Here is an 18,251-nt window from a genome sequence, read left to right as displayed (position 1 = left end):
TTAAGTTTAGTCTTAAAGCTTTTATCCTTGGATTTTTGACCCATTCTGATATTACAAAGTAGCAGAACGCTTCTGGCTCTGCGTAGATTTAAACTGCTCCTCCTCCAATAAAAACTATATATCGGCCGTACCTTCAGATCCCATAATGAAATGGTAAATATCTGGTCCTGTTGACATTCGAGGCCCCTGGCAGCTTTTTTCTACGATTCCTTTGGGAGTTACAACCTTTAAGTGAACAACCTGCAAAATATTAAATAAATGAGACGTGAATTGTAGAAAATGATATAATGGGCTAATCCTCTTTACCTACATCAGGCTGCACTCAGATGAGGGAGCAGAAACCTGGTGACAGATTCTCTAATCTAATGCCATGCTTTAGAGCTTGTTTCTGGTTAGTGAAGAAGCTGCAGACTGTCCAATGTGAAATTGTAGGACGAAATATCCTAGTAAGCAGATTTTTCAGCTTCTGCTGCAGATTTTCACCACAGAGTTCAGTTTTCGAAGTGCAAACAGTGAAATGGCCCAGTCTTTTACATGCAGTATTAAAGGGGTTGTCCTTCCCCCCAACCCCACTTAGCATCATCTGTCAGTGGAGATAATGGAGATCCTTACACACATTAGATGGTCAGCCAATCCCGGATATTGGCGAGTTTATACAACTTTAATAATGCATGGCGGCCTTTAGGATGGCACAAAACGCATCTTTGGTCACAAAACATTGTGCAAATAATTCCACAGAAAAGCAATAAGCACAATCTTAAGTCCAACTAAGGCCATGTTCCACCAATGGTGCATTTTAACCCATTAGTGTTACATTTTTTTTTTTTTTTTAAATCGACGTGTCAACAGTTTATCTAAGCATGTGTAAGGGAAGGGTATTTGCACAAAATGTCTTCAGGTGAATGCCCCCTGAAAAAGAAGTGCAAAATATCCACACAAAAAATTAACAATGTACAGTAATCTAAAATCAAAATTGCTGTGCACATGTCCAGTCTTTCGTTACCATTTTTAAACAGTTTCAGGGTATGGAAACCGTACAGCAATAACAAGGTCATCCTTTGGGCAGCACATACTCTTAAGTGGAAGAACCGGCACGTGCAAAAAAAAAAAAAAAAAAAAAAAAAAAACAGACGGGAAGCCATAAAGGAGTCTGACTTGTGAGTAGTTCCACAGAATACAATGTTAGTGACAAGAAATAAAATGGATAAAAAGCACTGAAAAAGGCAGCTTGTGAGTAGTTGTGGTAAATAACTAAACAGAAATGTAACCAGAATGTCTACCGCAACGTACTAGTGTCCACTCCTTAAATAGGAGCTGCGACTATACGCAATGTGGTGATAAAAAAAAGGACTGTATTGATTTGACTCTTGCCCCTATAGGCCTGAAACGCGAGGACCAGGAATTATTTTTGCTTCATTAATTCAATCTTCACAGCTCCACCAGCCGCCTCTCGTGTCACAATATATCGAACCTAAACACACAAGAGTTTTAAAAGTCTACAACCTAAGCATTTTACGGAGCTATATTTGGGCGCTCCATCCTTAACAGCCAAGATGCAGGTAAAATGAAAAATGATAGGAAACGTGACAAAGCCCTTTGAGAGCAACGTAACCAAGTAAAGTGCTGCTGTGATCTAATGTATCTGACTCTACGGGTGCCCTTATGTCCTCAGATCCTGGGAACACCGATAAAATAAAACTATATAGAGCACAAGCAATGGGTCCATCTGCACAAGATTCAGCATGCCAGCTAGTGTAGTGCAGCAATACAAGGGGGTTTCATATTTGTATTACTAAATACATCCCAAGTCATGGGATCGTGCATACCCTGTAATATGCCCAAAACCTGCTTCGAAAACGAAGAATTGCGTACCACATATAACGTAATCAAGATAGACTGTCAATTTAAAGGGAAGGTGACATCCCAAAAAAAATTTTTCAGCAATTGAAAAAATGTAAAGAATTAATGTTTACATTTTCTTAAAAAATATCATTTGTTTTTAATTTTGTAAAATATGAAAAATAATTTTAAAAAGTTTGGCATTTCCACTTGTTAACACTAGGGGGAGCAACTACTGAAGTTTGGCACAAAAACCTAGTGCAACTAGCTCACATTACTGCACTGGAGTAAATATGGGCGGAGTCTGCTGACATGGGTGTGGTGTCTCTCCTCTCCTCCCCTTCTGGGTGTTTGCTAAGGGAAAAGAGAGGATGACATGTAGGAACACAGTGAGCAGCCATTTTGATGGGGCCGGCAAAGTTACTGACTGTCTTTGCATGTAAAGTCTGGACCAGAACAGGTCATCAATCAGCAGAAATGTTTCCTGGATTTCTGTGGAGCAAACAAGCAGATGGTCCATCCATGTGTATAAAACACAGCGCTCTATGTACAATCCCTGGCACCGAACAGGGCGCCCCCCATAGACCAGCACACTGCTCTCCTGAAATACTCTGTGCTGCTGTCGCCCTGCTCCTTCCACCATATATCAGGCCCCTGTCGCCTCGCTTTCACACATCGCCAGGACAGGATCTGAGGAGAGGAATGGGGTCTTCGGTCACTGAGGATGGCAGGCAGCAAGGATTCTGGGAGTAGGGTGACAGCAGCACAGAGTATTTCAGGAGAGCAGTGTGCTGGTCTATGGGGGGCACAGAGGGAGATATATGGTGGAGGAGCAGGGTGACAGCAGCACAGAGTATTTCAGGAGAGCAGTGTGCTGGTCTATGGGGGGCACAGAGGGAGATATATGGGGGAGGAGCAGGGTGACAGCAGCACAGAGTATTTCAGGAGAGCTGTGTGCTGGTCTATGGGGGGGCACAGAGGGAGGTATATGGGGGGGGAGCAGGGTGACAGCAGCACAGAGTATTTCAGGAGAGCAGTATCACACGGGATAGGAATAGAAACACAGCTCAGCAGACAGTATCCCAGAGGAGGATTAGATACACGGCTCAGCACACAGTATCACACAGGAGAGGATTAGATACACGGCTCAGCAGACAGTATAACACAGGAGAGGATTAGATACACGGCTCAGCACACAGTATCACACAGGAGAGGATTAGATACACGGCTCAGCAAGGCAGTATCACACAGGAGAGGATTAGTTACACGGCTCAGCAGGCAGTATCACACAGGAGAGGATTAGATACACGGCTCAGCAGGAAGTATCACACAGGATAGGATTAGATACACGGCTCAGCACACAATATCACACAGGAGAGGATTAGATACACAGCTCAGCAGTCAGTATCACACAGGATAGGATTAGATGTCCAGCAGATTGCCAAGGGTTTTGAAACAGCAGGGAGCAGCTCCTCCTATGTTTTGCAAGAGCAGGGGCTGCAGCTGTTCGGGTGTTTTGGAAAGAGCAGCTCGGTCTCCAGCAGCTCGTCCTGGTTCCTCTCCTGCAGCTGGTATGTGCAGAGTGAACATCCAAGCCCTGTTATGCTGGAACAGTACAGCATCCAGGGCTTGCAATGGAGTGTAAATGAAGCCAAAAGGAACGCACTGAGCTCTAATAAGATGGCGCATGGCCACACCTACAGCTGTGAATTGAGCTGCCCACAGAGGCGTGGCCAGTTCACTCCTGATGCAGCTGCAATTAAAGAGATAGGGTCGGCAGCCGACTATTGTCTCTTGTGCCCAGGGACTGCCGTAAATGAGCATGGAAAGTGTCGTTCAGCAGCCAGAGAGGTAAGATGGCAGCCCCCAGTGGCTGCATTACTACAGAGAAAAAAAAAATCCATACACACCACTGAGTCAAGCTTAGGGGACAATATCTTTTTATACTATTTTCTTTTTTACATTAAATTATGAAAAAACACGGCACCTTCCCTTTAAAGTAAGCACTGTATCCATTTGTAACGGCTGCCCGACCCTTTTTACTCTGCATACAGGCAAGCTCCGCAGATCCAAGCATGTGTATAGCTGTGTGAAAAAGTGTTTGCCCCCTTCCTGATTATTTCCTACTAGATGGTGGCCCGATTCTATCGCATCGGGTATTCTAGAGTCTCTGTTAAAATAAAAAATAGTGATATACTCACCTCCCAACGGCCCCCGGACTCTGTCCCTCCTCTCACCACGCTCCCAGCATCTAGTGTATTATACTCATGTTACAACCGGAGCTGCTGTCACTGCTCTGCTGTTACCTAATGTATTGTACTCCAGTTACACCCGGAGCTGCTGTCACTGTTCTGCTGTTACCTAATGTATTGTACTCCAGTTACACCCGGAGCTGCTGTCACTGTTCTGCTGTTACCTAATGTATTGTACTCCAGTTACACCCAGAGCTGCAGTCACTGTTCTGCTGTTACCTAATGTATTGTACTCCAGTTACACCCAGAGCTCCTGTCACTGTTCTGCTCTTACCTAATGTATTATACTCCTGTTACAGCCAGAGCTGCAGTCACTGTTCAGATCTTAGGCTAGTTTCACATTAGCGTTTACGGCCGCAGCGTCGGGCTGCGCACGGCCGCCGCTAAGCCCCGCCCCCTGCCGCGCCTACGGATGCATGACGCTGCATGCGTCCCCTATCTTTAGCACTGGGGACGCAGGCCGTGCGCAGTATGCGTTTGGCGGCGCATGCGTCCTTTTGACGCTGCGCCGAGCGCACCAAATTGCAACCTGTTGCGTTTGCCGCTGGTCGGTGCAGCGTCAAAAGGACGCATGCACCGCCAAACGCATACTGCGCACGGCCTGCGTACCCAGTGTAAAAGATAGGGGACGCAGGACGCATGCAGCGTCATGCGTCCGTAGGCGGAGCTACCGGCGGAGGCGCGGCAGCCTTGTGCAGCCCGACGCTGCGTCCGCAAGCGCTAATGTGAAACTAGCCTTACCTAATGTACTGTACTCCAGTTACACCCAGAGCTGCAGTCACTTTTCTGCTGTTACCTAATGTATTGTACTCCAGTTACACCCAGAGCTGCAGTCACTTTTCTGCTGTTACCTAATGTATTGTACTCCAGAATATATACAGGACTGTGCCTGTGTAATGAGCGACGCAGCAGTGATGCCTTTAACGGCTGTAATGTGCCTGTACAATAAGCAATGCAGCCGTGTTGCTGCGAAGACTCAGCAAGGCAGGATTTCCATTACAGACAGAGACTAAGGGTACCGTTACACGTAGCGACGCACCAACGATTCCGACGATACGATCTGGCTAAGATCGTTTGTGCATCGCTAGTAAGCAGTCATACAGGCCGATCTTCATAACGATTCTTATTGCAAAATAGAAAAAACACGGCACTCAGTGTGGAGGGAGGTGCACAAGTCGGGTATCCAGCCAACTAACAATGTAGTACAAAAACTTGGCACTCAAAAGAAAAATTGATTTGACAGTTCCTTTATTGTAAAAGGCATCCAGTTAAATTTTTTTTTTTTTTTTTTTAAAGTAAAAAAAGAAGTATAACTGGATGCCTTTTACAATAAAGGAACTGTCAAATTAATTTTAATTTTGAGTGCCAAGTTTTTGTACTACTTTATAACGATTCATCAGCGATGTCACTAACAACCACGGCGATCGTTGGTACCGTGTCACACACTGTCTATAATAGCGATTCAGACTTTGAATAGGCGTCCTTCAGCGCCATCTATAGGAGTTCGGAGTCGCCAACGAGGTCGCTCGTCGTTGATAAGGGGCGTCAAACACAGCGATGCATGCTGGTCAGTGTGACGCCAGCAATCAAAAAATGATCCTGAACATTCGCGCACGAATCGTTGTCGCTTCAGCGATTTCGCTAGCGATCTCGCCGTGTGTAACGGGGGCTTTAGACAATTATATAGTAGATTCTTCTGCATGTTTATCGCAATTAAATGCTTCAGATCACCCAACAAATGTAAATATTAGACAAAGATAACACAAGTAACACAAAATGCAGATTTTAAGGCTGTGTGCACACGCTGCGGATTAGGTGCGGATTCATCCGCGCGGATTTTGTACAATCCGCAGGTGAAACCGCAGGTCAAAAGACCTGCGGTTTTACCTGCGGATTGCTCTGCGGTTTTGCCCTGCGGTTTTTCATCTCCTCAATGGAGGAGATGGCAAACCGCAGGAGAATCCGCAGAAAGAATTGACATGTCAATTCTTTCTGCGGATTGAAAACCGCAGATAATCCGCGCGGAAAATTCCGCACCGTCTGCACTGCGGTTTTTGATTCCCATAGGGAATCATTGTACTGTACACCGCAGCAAAAACTGCTGCGGGTCCGCAGCGGCCAAAACCGCTGCGGAACCGCAGCAAAATCCGCAGCGTGTGCACACAGCCTAAATGAAGGTCTTTGTTATTAACCCCTTAATGGCCGGGCCACTTTTTTTTTTTTTAATCTGACCACTTTCCCTTTATGTAGCAATAATTCTGAAATGCTTCAAGATATATCCTATTGATTTGGACATTGCTTTTTTTTTTGTGAAGCATTATACTTTATGATAATGGTAAACTTGGGTTGCTATGTAGTGGATTTTTTTTAAATAAAAATATATGAGAAATTTGGAAAAATTTGCAATTTTTCAAACGTTGAATGATTATCCCTTTAATCCAGATAGTCATCCCACACAAAATCATTAATAAATGACACTTTCCCCATGTCTGCTTTACATCAGCACCATTTGTCAAATGTGGTTTTATTTTGTTAACATTTTAAAAAGTTTAAAAATGTAGCAGTAATTTTTCATTTTTTTTTTTAAGGAGATTTACAAAAAAACATTTCTTTAGGGACCAATTCAGTTTTGAAATTACTTTTGGGATCCTATATATTTGAATTCCCCCAAAAGTTATACCATTTTAAAAACAGCACCCCTCAACGTATTCAAAATTGCTTTCAGGTTTGCCAAGTTTACTAACCCTTTAAATGCTTTTCAGGAATTAATGCAAAGTGACATGACAGGAAAGAAAAAAAAATTTATTTTTACCACCTAAATGTTTATAATGTCTGAACCGGCTGCTATAGCTGGAAGACTTTAAGGCTTTTATTTGGCCAACATTGCCAACATCAGGACCACACAATCAAGATCTCAAGGTGCAGATGGGGTTAAAGAGGTAGCCCCCCCACACTTAACTTTCTAGATGCTGTAGTCACTATTTACTGCAGTGTTTAAGGAGTTAAATGGCTGTGGATGGTGCCAACACTGATCATGGCTGATGCAGCAAGTGGTCAGCTGTAGTGTACAGCCGACAGCTGATGGATTGTCACCTGTTATATAAGGGATGCTATTCCCTTATATCACAGGTCAGTTTTAAGTCGTATTTGTGGTCATTAAGGCTGGTTTCATATTAGCTTTTTTTGGCGCAGCACATGGTGCGTGTCCATGCGCATGCATCATGCGTGCGTACCTATATCTAACATGGGGGCGCATGGTCTTGCGTTTGCACGCATTCGTGTGCGTTTTCGTGCGCATGCGTTTTTTTCAAGGTGTGCGCCTAGGCGTGTCAGACGCAACCTGTTGCATTTTTGGGTTCGCCGAAAGGCATAAAAAGAACACATGCACACGGAATGCGACAAAACGCATTAAGTCTATGGGAATGCAGGCGTGCGCATGGACATGCGTTCGTCTGCGTTTTAGTGCGCATGCGTTTTTGGGGTTAAAAATGTGTAGACACTGGTTTTAACCCCTAGAGAACGAATGCGCATAAAAAACGCAAACGCATGCAAAAATGCACGATGCGGTTTTTTTTGCATGCGTTTCTATTGCGCACGATGCGCTGCGAAAAAAAACGCTAATGTGAAAGTAGCCTAAGGTGTTAAGGGAAAAAGAAATCCAAACCTACAGGGCCCTGTGTCAAAAAGCAATAGCCCCCTAAACCTAATAACTGGCTGGGCCACCCTTAGCAGCAACAACTGCAATCAAGCGTTTGCGACAACTGGCAATGAGTCTTTTACAAAGCTCTGAAGGAATTTTGGTCCACGCATCGTTGCAGAATTGTTGTAATTTAGCCACCTTGGAGGGTTTATGGGGCATGAACCGCCTTTTTCAGGTCATGCCACAGCATCTCAATTAGATTAAGGTCAGGATTTTGACTTGGCCACTTCAAAGTCTTAATTTAGGTTTTCTTAAGCCATTCAGAGGTGGACTTCCTGGTGTGTTTTGGATCATTGTCTTGCTGCATAGCCCAAGTGTGCTTCAGCTTAAGGTCACAAATAGAGATGAGCGAACATAGTCAGCCACCTCCTTATTTGGCAAGCTATAGCACTTACCAAAGAAGCAGTATCAGGAACCTGGCTACCTGGAGCGCTCCCGATAATCAGCTGTTCGGCGCTGTAGCTGCATGTGTCGCGACTGGAGAGGCTGTGTGTTGCTACTGACACATGCAGCTGCAGCAACAGGCACATGATTATCGGGAGCGCTCCTGGTATCCGGGTTCCCAATGCAGCTTCTTTGGCAACAGCTATAGCTTGCCGAATAAGAAGGGAGCAGACTATGTTCGCTCATCTCTAGTCACGAACCGATGGCCGGAATTTCTCCTTCAGGATTTTTTGGTCGACAGCAGAATTCATGGTTCCATTTACCACAGCAAGTCTTCCAATTCCTGAAACAGCAAAACAGCCCCAGACCATCACACTACCACCACCATTTATTTTACTGCTGGTATGATGTTCCTTTTCGGAAATGCTGTGTTACTTCTGTGCCAGATGCAATGGGCCATACACCTTCCAAAAATTCAACTTTTGTCTCCGCAGTCCACAAAGTATTCTCCCTAAGTTCTTGGGGGATCATCAAGATATTTTCTAGCAAAATTGAGACGAGCCTTTATGTTCTTATTGCTCAGCAGTGGTTTTTGTGTCTTGGAGCTCTACTATGTAGGCCATTTTTGTCTAGTCTCTGTCACAAATCATTAAGGAATTTGTGGCAGCTCTGGGTCTGCTGAAGTTTAGATGTTTTTTTCTTTTGGTCCAGCAAGAAATAGTTAATGTCAGTCTCTTGCTGACAGTTTATTTTAGGCTGGTCAGCTGATGATTGGTAACCACTCCCACCTCCCTTTAAATAGTCACATGACTCATCAGCTGATCATCAGTTATAGAGTTTTCTTCTATGCAGACCAGCTAGGTGTGTGGAACATGCCCATGACTGTGGTATTGCCGATGTGGAGTTCTGATACCCTGGTGCCATTTACTCTGTTGCTGTGGAGCTTAGCAGCAGATTCTGAGCAGAGTAGTATCCCTTTTGTCGGTCCCTTGTTTGTCTCTTACCCTGTGTAACATCTGCAGTGGTGATGCTAGCGTCCTTGCCGGCAAGTGCACTAGCTAGGGTAAGTACAGGTGACAGGGAGTAGGCACGTGACAGCGGGCAGGGCACCGCATAGGGCGTTGGGGAAGATTAGGGACAGACACAGGTTGGTGTCAGTAGGTGTCCCATACCCCGCTCCTGACAGTTAGGGTCTTCCTCTCCTTTTTCCCATCCCGTTGTACTTATGTGTGGTGTCATCCGCATATCCGTGTTGAAGCTTGACAGTCTTTAGGTCTTTCTTATGGTGGAGCCATGAACACTAACCTTAACGGAGACATGCGATGCCTGCAGTTCTTTGGATGTTGTTGTAGGGTCTTTTGTGACCTCTTGGATGAGACATAGCTGAGCTCTGTTCCATATTTTCATCATTAGAGGAGAAGAACTCTCACTGTAGTTCCCTGGAGCCCGAAAGCAATAGAAATAGCTTTATAAGCTTTTCCAGACTGATAGACTACTGTTTCTCATTTGTTCCAGAATTTCTTTGGATTGCGGCATATCGTCTAGCTTTTGAGGATCTTTTGGTCTGTCAGGCAGGTCCTATTTAAGTGGTTTCTTGATTGGGAACAGGTGTGGCAGTAATCAGGCCTGGGTGTGGCTAGGGAATTTGAACTCCGCATATTTTATGTTTTGCGTGGAAGGGGGGGGAATCTCTTTCACACAGGGCCCTGTAGGTTTGGATTTATTTCTCCATTAATAATAAAGACCATCATTTAAAAAAAAAAAATGCATTAAGAGTTTACTGTGTTATCGCTGACTAATATTTGGTGATATGAAACATTTAAGTGTGACAAACATGCAAAAGAATAGAATAAGAAAATCAGGAAGGGAGCAAACTTTCCCATAACTGTATAAGCGGGAGAGAACTAATACATCTAAAGTGGTTCTGTCATATCTCATGACTTAGGAACCATAGTATTGTACTGTATTGTTCCTGTTGCATTGCTATGCAATAAGGGTTGCCTTTTAGAAGTTTGCCCTCCTTCTCTTCGTCTGTCTCCCTAGCTCTGACGTCAGCACCCCCTTCTTTCTTCCTCATTCTGTGTCAGCAATATCAAAAACCTCATGTTTTTGCAGCTCTGGTTCAGAGTAGTCTTATCAACTGTAAATGTACAAAATTACAAAAATTCAGCTTAAAAATAAACTTTCTGGAATCTTCATATATGCCTCTGCAGTCACGCTATCTGATGAAATCTCCAAGTGTAAGGCTGTGTTAACACACAGCGCTTTTTAGCGGTATTTTTAGCGGTTTTTCCAATAAAACCACTATAAAACCGCTAAAAATAAGCTTCCCACTCATTTCTATGCATTTTGCACCTTTTGTGCATATTGATGCGTTTTTTACCGCGAAAAAACTGCATCGCGGTAAAAAAAACGCTGCATACTCATTAATTTCGAGGATTTTTCCGCGTTTCTGGCTATTTCTATGCGTTTTGAAAACGTGCGGAAAAAACGCATAAAAACCGCACGTTTTCTGCGCAAAAACCGCATGGAAAACGCGCAAAAACCGCACGGAAAACGCGCAGAAAAAAAGTGCGGTTTCTGGGAAGCGAGTCAGGTTTTTCAGCAGAAATTTTCTGCTACGTGTGCACTTAGCCTAAGTGCTTTTACATAGAGATATCCAAAAAAAATCAAAGTTTCAATCAACCTACACTTGCAGCATAGTTATGGAGTCAGAATAGACTCAGTCAGCCTAAACTGACAATATAAACTAAATCACAGCTTGGGGGGGGGGGGGATGTAGCCCCTGTAAAAATTGCACATTTCTAATCACCGACTCCTTTCTGCAGAAACAAAAGTTTAATCAAACATGTTCAACCAAATAGTGTGTCAAATGTAGACAGTGCTCACTAAAGGCAAAAGCCAGCAATGTCAATCACCAGTGAGCGAGGCAGGACATAAAGCAGTGGGCAGAATGGTACACCGAGCATCAGCAAGTACACTTCCGCCAACGAGTTTTCCATGTCCCTGCTTCCCTCACTGGTGATTGACCGTGCCGTCTTGCCTGGCGCAAGCACTGTCTGCACCAAATATAAAAATACGCAAACTAAGAGGGCACCACTATTATGGAGATCAACTTAACGCATACTTCGGTATTAACCATTTAAGACAAAGTATGCGAGTGCAAAAGGGATCTCCATAAGTACAAATAATTGTATTATGCAAGTTAACAAAAAGGCTAAAGATAGTAACATTTAAAAAGCAAATAGGCAATAATCGGTACAATGTATCCTCAATAACGTAACAATCTATCCCCCTCCCCCAAAAATGTATCCCCCATAACAAAGTACTCCTTAAAATGAAAAAGTATTGGCCCAAAGTACTTCTAAGTGACAGTGCCAAACAATGTATTAACTATCAAGCAATAAATAAAAATCTGATCTTGCAGTAATACCTAACAAATCATATACTTGGTATAGTAAAAAAATATCAGATGATAAATATATGGAACACAATTCTGATAATAAACTCTATAATGGATAAATCAGCACTAAAGACCTGTAATGGAAAAAAAGAAAAAGAAAATCAATAATATGAAAATGGGTAGAGGAAAGACCTGTAATTTGAGGTATAGTAGATATTCTCTCATGTATCACCACTAGACTTGTGGCTTCATCAAGGGTTAAAAGAAAAACAAAAAAAAACCTCAATACACCTGATGAAGTCACAGGTCTAGTGGCAATACGCATGAAGCACTTACTACAGGATAGAGGTGGCGATTAGAGCATTGAAGGAACAATTTTTAGAGGCTGTCACCCCTACAAGGACGTGGCTTAGTTTATACGGTCAGCATGGGCCGACTGGCTCTCAGCATTTCGATGGGTTGAGAATCCGTGAACGGACTCATTCCGAATTATTGACCTGTGTAAATATGACGGCATTCACCCGAAAATCGGGCAAACTACTTGTTCGTCAGATGATCAAATAGTTTATGCTGGTAAAAAAATATATATTCTTTGTAATCTGCGGATGTGTTGCCGATAACAATGCTGTATTGGTCCGGAACGATCGTATGACCAACAACTGTGTTCCCCAACAGCTGTTAACGTCCCATGTCCCAGGCCATTAAATGAGCGCCTATCAAGTTGTATACAGCCCATTGGAAAGCTTTTAAGAGGGTGTAATTGGCTTAACTTGAGTGTACGGCCAGGAAACTACTGGCATAATGTAATTACAAGACTTTATGGTACTGCAGCGTGATCAGGCAGATTTGCCATTCAGTAGACTGAAAAAGGACCCCGGTGAGCTATACAGAAGGTTATACAGATTTACCAAAAGTAGATATAACCAAAAGAATAACTAAATGTATATTTTTCACCAACCTGACAGAAGAGAATCTAAAACATTATATTTATGCAAACCCATACTGCGGGAAAAGTATTAAATCTACGAGCCGGTTACAATACTATGTAGCTGTAGAACTGGTACATTATCCAATTATCAGGTATTTGGTGAAGCCGAAGGCCGCCAGACAATGGTCGTAATCCCGACATAGCAGGGGAGGCCTTTCATGTTCATATATGAAATAATGAGTGATACATACTAACATGTGAAAAGATTTTTACCAATCTATAAAACCACAGACGCTATAAACAAAACCTAAATAACGTGCATGTGTGTGAGATGATGGCATCAAGTGAATCACACGTGTCCTGGCGGGGTTCCTGCCTGTATGGACATTATCATTGGGCTCTCCTAATACAAGCTCTGCATGGAAATAGTATTTAGTACATCATTAGACATGGGAAAAGATCAGAAGGGAAGGAAATTCTGTGGACTACATCCTCCAGATGACTTTGCTATATTAAAGAAGCAGTTGGTGCCTGAGAAAGGGAAACAGAGGAACTGCATTACCAGATCTTCAATGTTTCCATAGATGTTCTTCTTCATGCCTGATGCTCTTGTAGCCACCCAGCCTCCCAACGTGCTGAACTCCATGGAGTCTGGCTCGTGACCTGTACAGTAACCACTCTCCCCAAGCTGGAACAGATAAGACAGATATTAATGAATCTTTATGGATCCTTTATACATTTATGCACACAAATTCACCGGTAAAGATAGCTCAAACAAGCTGCGCTTTACTCCCCCCTCCCTTGGTCCAAGCGTAGTCTACAACTCCCCCTCCCTTGGTCCAAGCACAGCCTCCATCGCTGCTCCTGGTTGTAGGTTTTTGTCTGCAGCGCTAGTGTCCCGTTGACAGCACTACAGCAAGTCCCTACAAAGCTATGGAGAAGCGGGAACTGAATAGCCCCACCGAACCAAAGCTTTAGGACCATCAAGCAATTAAGGGAGCATTCAGACGTCCGTACAAACCGGTCGCAGACTGGACAGCAATGCACGGACTGTCCGCGGATCTCCCGGTCACGCTCGGGTTGCAACATTCGTGTCCAATGCGTGCATTGCAGTCCGATCTTGCACCGATTTTTACGGACGTCTGAATGTGCCCTAACTTAAAGGGAATTGTTCACCCCAAAAACCACTGATATGGTCATGTTGCTGCCAGAAAGAAACTGTCATCCATACTTTTATTGATGCCACCTGTGTCTCCCTGATTGGGGGGAGGGCGGGGATCACTTTATTTTTAACTAATTTAAAAATGATATGATCAGACCATGTCCCTGTACAATCAGACACAGCCGTTAGACAGTACACAGCAGGGGCACATTTATAAGATTATCTCAGCACAGGAACATTTTATTTAAACACATTCAATTGTGGAAGCTCTTTGTAATCAATAGATCTTGGAATAATAAGAACTTTTGTTCGTAGGAAAACCCCTTTAAGCACTATAGGCATGACCAGAACACTTTTCGAGCTTGCGCCTCCCCAGCTCTACTCCCAACTCAGCTCCACCTTGACCGGCAGCTCATTAACTACACAGTCAAGTGAGAGGCCAGTGGGTTTGGCCAACAATTATGTTATGTGTATGGTCACCCGAACTCCAAGCCCTGACTTCTTCGGAAGCAATGTCAGGGAAGTGGTGTAAAGCAACTCAAAAGCAGCTACTTATTTGTGATTTTTCTGCCTTTTACTATTGCACCTAATCTAAAGAATGACTTTGATCTGAATTTTGTACGTGATTCAATCCTTAATGGAAAAGACTCTTGCAAAACATTCATGAAAAACATATGAACAGCAAAGAAAAAAAAAAAAAAACACCACCACAAACTACTATGTCTAAATCCATCCAATAAATAAAGTCGTTAATCTCTAGTTCCCTTTCCTCTAATGTGATATGCTGCAGCCTTTACAAAATGTGAGCAAATTGCCTGCACTTAATTCTCTCAAGGACTGATGTGTTTTAATGTACAGCCATCTGGTCGGGCTTCCTGTATGCAACAGCACCATCTATTAGGGATGCAGATCATGCATTCCTGTACATTAAATAGTCACTTGTTCCTCATTTTTCCATATTAGCTTGGCTTTGCCATCTGTACGGCACCTGAGCTGGAATAGATGCCCTTAAACGGCTACAAAACCCGCGCGGTCCCACTGAAATCATTTTCAAAGCTCAGCAGTCTTGCATCAAATGGTACGGAGCCAGCCATCTGTGAATCTGGAGTTTACTGTATGCCCGGCTATCAATCAGAGGTAATCAATTTTGGTTAACCGAGAATTTCCGCACTGGTAATAAGTCAATAAAAGAAGTAAAGTGTGTCAGGCGAGGTTGTATGCGTCTACGAGGGTCTTTGATAAGTAGCGAGCCTGGCGTAGTAACGGCTGGGTCGCGCACAGACGAGAACGCTAACAGCTTCGTTCGGTCTGTTTGTGAATTGAAGGAAATGAGCAATTCCAGAAAACTAAATCCAAAACATATTGCAACAGAAAAGATAAAGTGCCAGAATAGATCCCTAATAAACATGCTGAAAGTTGGGATATGTCCCTTAAATAGTAAACATGTGGCTTATTGAAAGCCCCATAAATTGTACTCACTGCTTTCCAAGGGGAGGTGGCAACAACGCAATGTGTCAACAATAAGCCTATGGGGGCTGATGACACCACGGAGACTTAGTGGGGGGGTAAATGATGCGACAAAGGGGGATGTACTCACCGCTTCCCAAGGAGAGGTGGTAACGCAACGCAAGGTACCAAGAATAAGCCTATGGGGCCGGCGACACCATGGAGTCTTCGTGGGGGGGTGTAAACGATGTGGTAAAGGGGCCATACTCACTGCTTCCCAAGGAGAGGTGGTAACGCAATGCAATGTGCCAAGAATAAGCCTGTGGGGGCCGGCGACACCATGGAGTCTTAGTGGGGGGGGTATAAACGATGTGGTAAAGGGGTTGTACTCACTGCTTCCCAAAAAGAGTTGGTAACGCAACACACCGTGCCAATAAGAATATGGGGGCTGGAGACACCACAGAGTCTTAATGGGGGGTAAATGATGCGGTAAAGGCGTTGTATTCACTGCTTCCAAAGGAGAGGTGGTAACGAAATGCAAGGTACCAAGAATACGCTTATGGGGGCCGGAGACACCATGGAGTCTTAGTAGGGGGTAAACGATGTGGTAACGGGGTTGTACTCACTGCTTCCCAAGGAGAGGTGGTAACGCAATGTGCCAAGAATGTCTATGGAGTCTTAGTGGGAGATAAACAATGGGAAAAAAAGGTTGTACTCACAAAGTTAAATAACAAATGTCTAAATAGTAGAGTCTAATATATAATTTTATTTTTTTAAACCGTAAAAAAAAAAAAAAAAAAAAAAAAAAAAAAAAAAAAAAAAAAAAAACTTAAAAAGCCACCATGGTTACTTACCGGCAGCCGGTTTTTCCGGAACCCATGACAGCACACCTGAGAGAGGGATCCGCCCCGTGTCAGGACAGGAACCTACTGAGATATAAGGGGCGGCACCTCTCCCCCGCTTCAGTTGGGTTACAGAGCATTGAGAGGACTTCCCGGTTAGTTACATGTTAATCCAACACCACATCACACAAAAGCACCCTACTAATCGTGCACACCCATACGGTGAAAAAGGGGGGGGGAATATACGGGTGCTGTCATGGGTTCCGGAAAAGCCGGCTACCGGTAAGTAACCATGGTGGTTTTGCCTTCACCGATGATAGCACACCTGAGAGATTTTTGGAGACTTCGAAACACCTTAGGGAGGGACCACCGCTTACAGCACCCTTCTACCAAAGGTTAAGTCAGCAGAGGAGGATAGATTTAATCTATAGTGCTTAAAGAAGGTTGAAGGTGAGGCCCAGGTAGCGGCCTTACAAATTTGTTCTATCGATACCTCTGCCTTTTCAGCCCAGGAGGTCGCCACGGCTCTGGTGGAATGAGCCTTAATGCCGTCAGGAATCGGAACACCACTAGTCGAGTAAACTACACTAATGGCTTCCCTAATCCATCTAGCAATAGTCCCTTTTGAAACCCCATAGCCTTTCCTGGCACCCTGAAAAGCTACGAATAGGGACTGGGACCTCCTCCACTGGCTAGTGACATATGTATTCTAATAGGGCTCTCTTGACGTCCAAACTATGAAATTTTTCCTCCCCTGCATTTTTCGGATTGTCGCAGAAGGATGGGAGGATAATCTCCTGCCCCCGATGGAAATCTGATGCTACCTTTAGGCAGATAAGTGGGGTCTGTTCTCAATACCACCCTGTCCTGAAAAACTTGTGTATAGGATGGATTTACCGAGAGAGCCTGCAAGTCGCTTATTCTGCAGGCCGATGTAAGGGCCACTAAAATGATCGTCTTTAGGGTCAGAAATTTTATGGGGAGCTGATGTAACGGCTCATATGGTTCCTTTGTAAGGGCCTCTAGTACTAGGTTTAAATCCCAGGGGGCTATTCTGGGTATTGGGAAAGGCCTAGCCCTATGGCAGGATTTGATGAATCTGGCTACCCATCTATTTGCTGCCAAGTTGCAGTTATAGAGCGCTCCTAGTGCAGATACCTGGACTTTAAGAGTGTTTACCACTAACCCCAGCTGCAACCCTGATTGTAAAAACTCCAAGATGGCACTAATCGGGGGTTCTTGTTCTAACGGCTTACCTAGGAACTGTAGGAATTTATTCCATGTTCTGCCGTAGATATTAGTAGTCACCGGTTTCCTACTCTTAAGCAGGGTGGCCACCATCCCGGGGGAGAACCCTCTATCCGTTAAAAGCGACCTTTCAAATTCCACACCGACAGATGGAATCCTTTGATCTGAGCGCGGAATATTGGGCCTTGAGCTAGTAGGTCCGGGATTTCTGGCAGAACCCATGGATCGGAGAGGGACATTCTTTGCAATAGAGCAAACCAGGGCCTTTTTGGCCAAAATGGGGCTATTAGAATCACCCTGGCTTGATCGTTCCTGATCTTCTTGACAACTGTTGGGATCAGAGCCAATGGGGGGGGAACGCATAAGCTAGCCTGAAGTTCCACTGAATGTGCAATGAGTCCACTGCCCATGGATTTTCCCTCTGGTTTAGTGAGCAAAACCTGTTTGCCTGTTGTGCTTGTTGGCAAAGAGGTCTATTACTGGCTTCCCCCAAAGCTGCGTTATTTTTTGAAAAACGGACCGATTTAGAGCCCATTCTCCTTGCCTCAGAGTATTGCGGCTCAGGAAATCAGCCTCTAAGGTTTCTGCGCCTTTTATGTGTAAGGCTGTTAAGGTGTGCAGGTGTTGCTCCACTCTGCCAAGAATGTCATCTGCTGCCTTCATTAGGGAGTGTGATCTTGTCCCCCCTTGGTGGTTGATGTACGCCACCGTTACTTTGTTGTCAGACATGATGCGGACATTGCGACCCCTGAGTAGCGGAATGAAGTGGCTTAGGGCTTTGTTCACTGCCCATAGTTCTCTCAGGTTGGAAGATGCCCCCATTTCTTGAGGCATCCAGGAACCCTGGCCTACGTGACCCCTTAGGTGTGCCCCCCACCCCGAGGAGCTTGCGTCTGTTAGAATCACGTCTGTCGTCTGTTTGTCCTTAGGTATTCCTGAGGCCAAGTTTGTACTGTCCAGCCACCAGTTGAGAGAGTCTCTGGTCTCTAAAGAAAGCTCCAGCCTTCCTTCTAAACACCCTCTTAGCGATCTTTGTGCTGATAGTAT

The 18,251-nt window shown here is 44.3% G+C and overlaps 1 protein-coding gene across 1 annotated transcript in view; it reads right to left on the bottom strand.

The window, feature by feature from the left end:
* AGPS (alkylglycerone phosphate synthase) overlaps window positions 1-18,251 on the bottom strand; it is a 214,174-nt gene that overhangs the window by 111,986 nt on the left and 83,937 nt on the right. The window contains exons 9-10 of the mRNA XM_073577433.1: window positions 13,069-13,194; window positions 132-240 (exon numbers count right to left, since the gene is read on the bottom strand). Coding sequence (XP_073433534.1) covers window positions 132-240; window positions 13,069-13,194 — 235 coding nt within the window. The remainder of the gene's footprint in view (window positions 1-131; window positions 241-13,068; window positions 13,195-18,251) is intronic.

The sequence above is a fragment of the Dendrobates tinctorius genome, unplaced genomic scaffold (assembly GCF_039654945.1).
Source record: "Dendrobates tinctorius isolate UK_male_01 unplaced genomic scaffold, ASM3965494v1 ptg000056l, whole genome shotgun sequence".
Classification (NCBI taxonomy): Eukaryota; Metazoa; Chordata; class Amphibia; order Anura; family Dendrobatidae; genus Dendrobates; species Dendrobates tinctorius.
The sequence above is the reverse complement of the archived record's forward strand: the minus strand, read 5'-3'. Positions and strand labels throughout refer to the sequence as shown.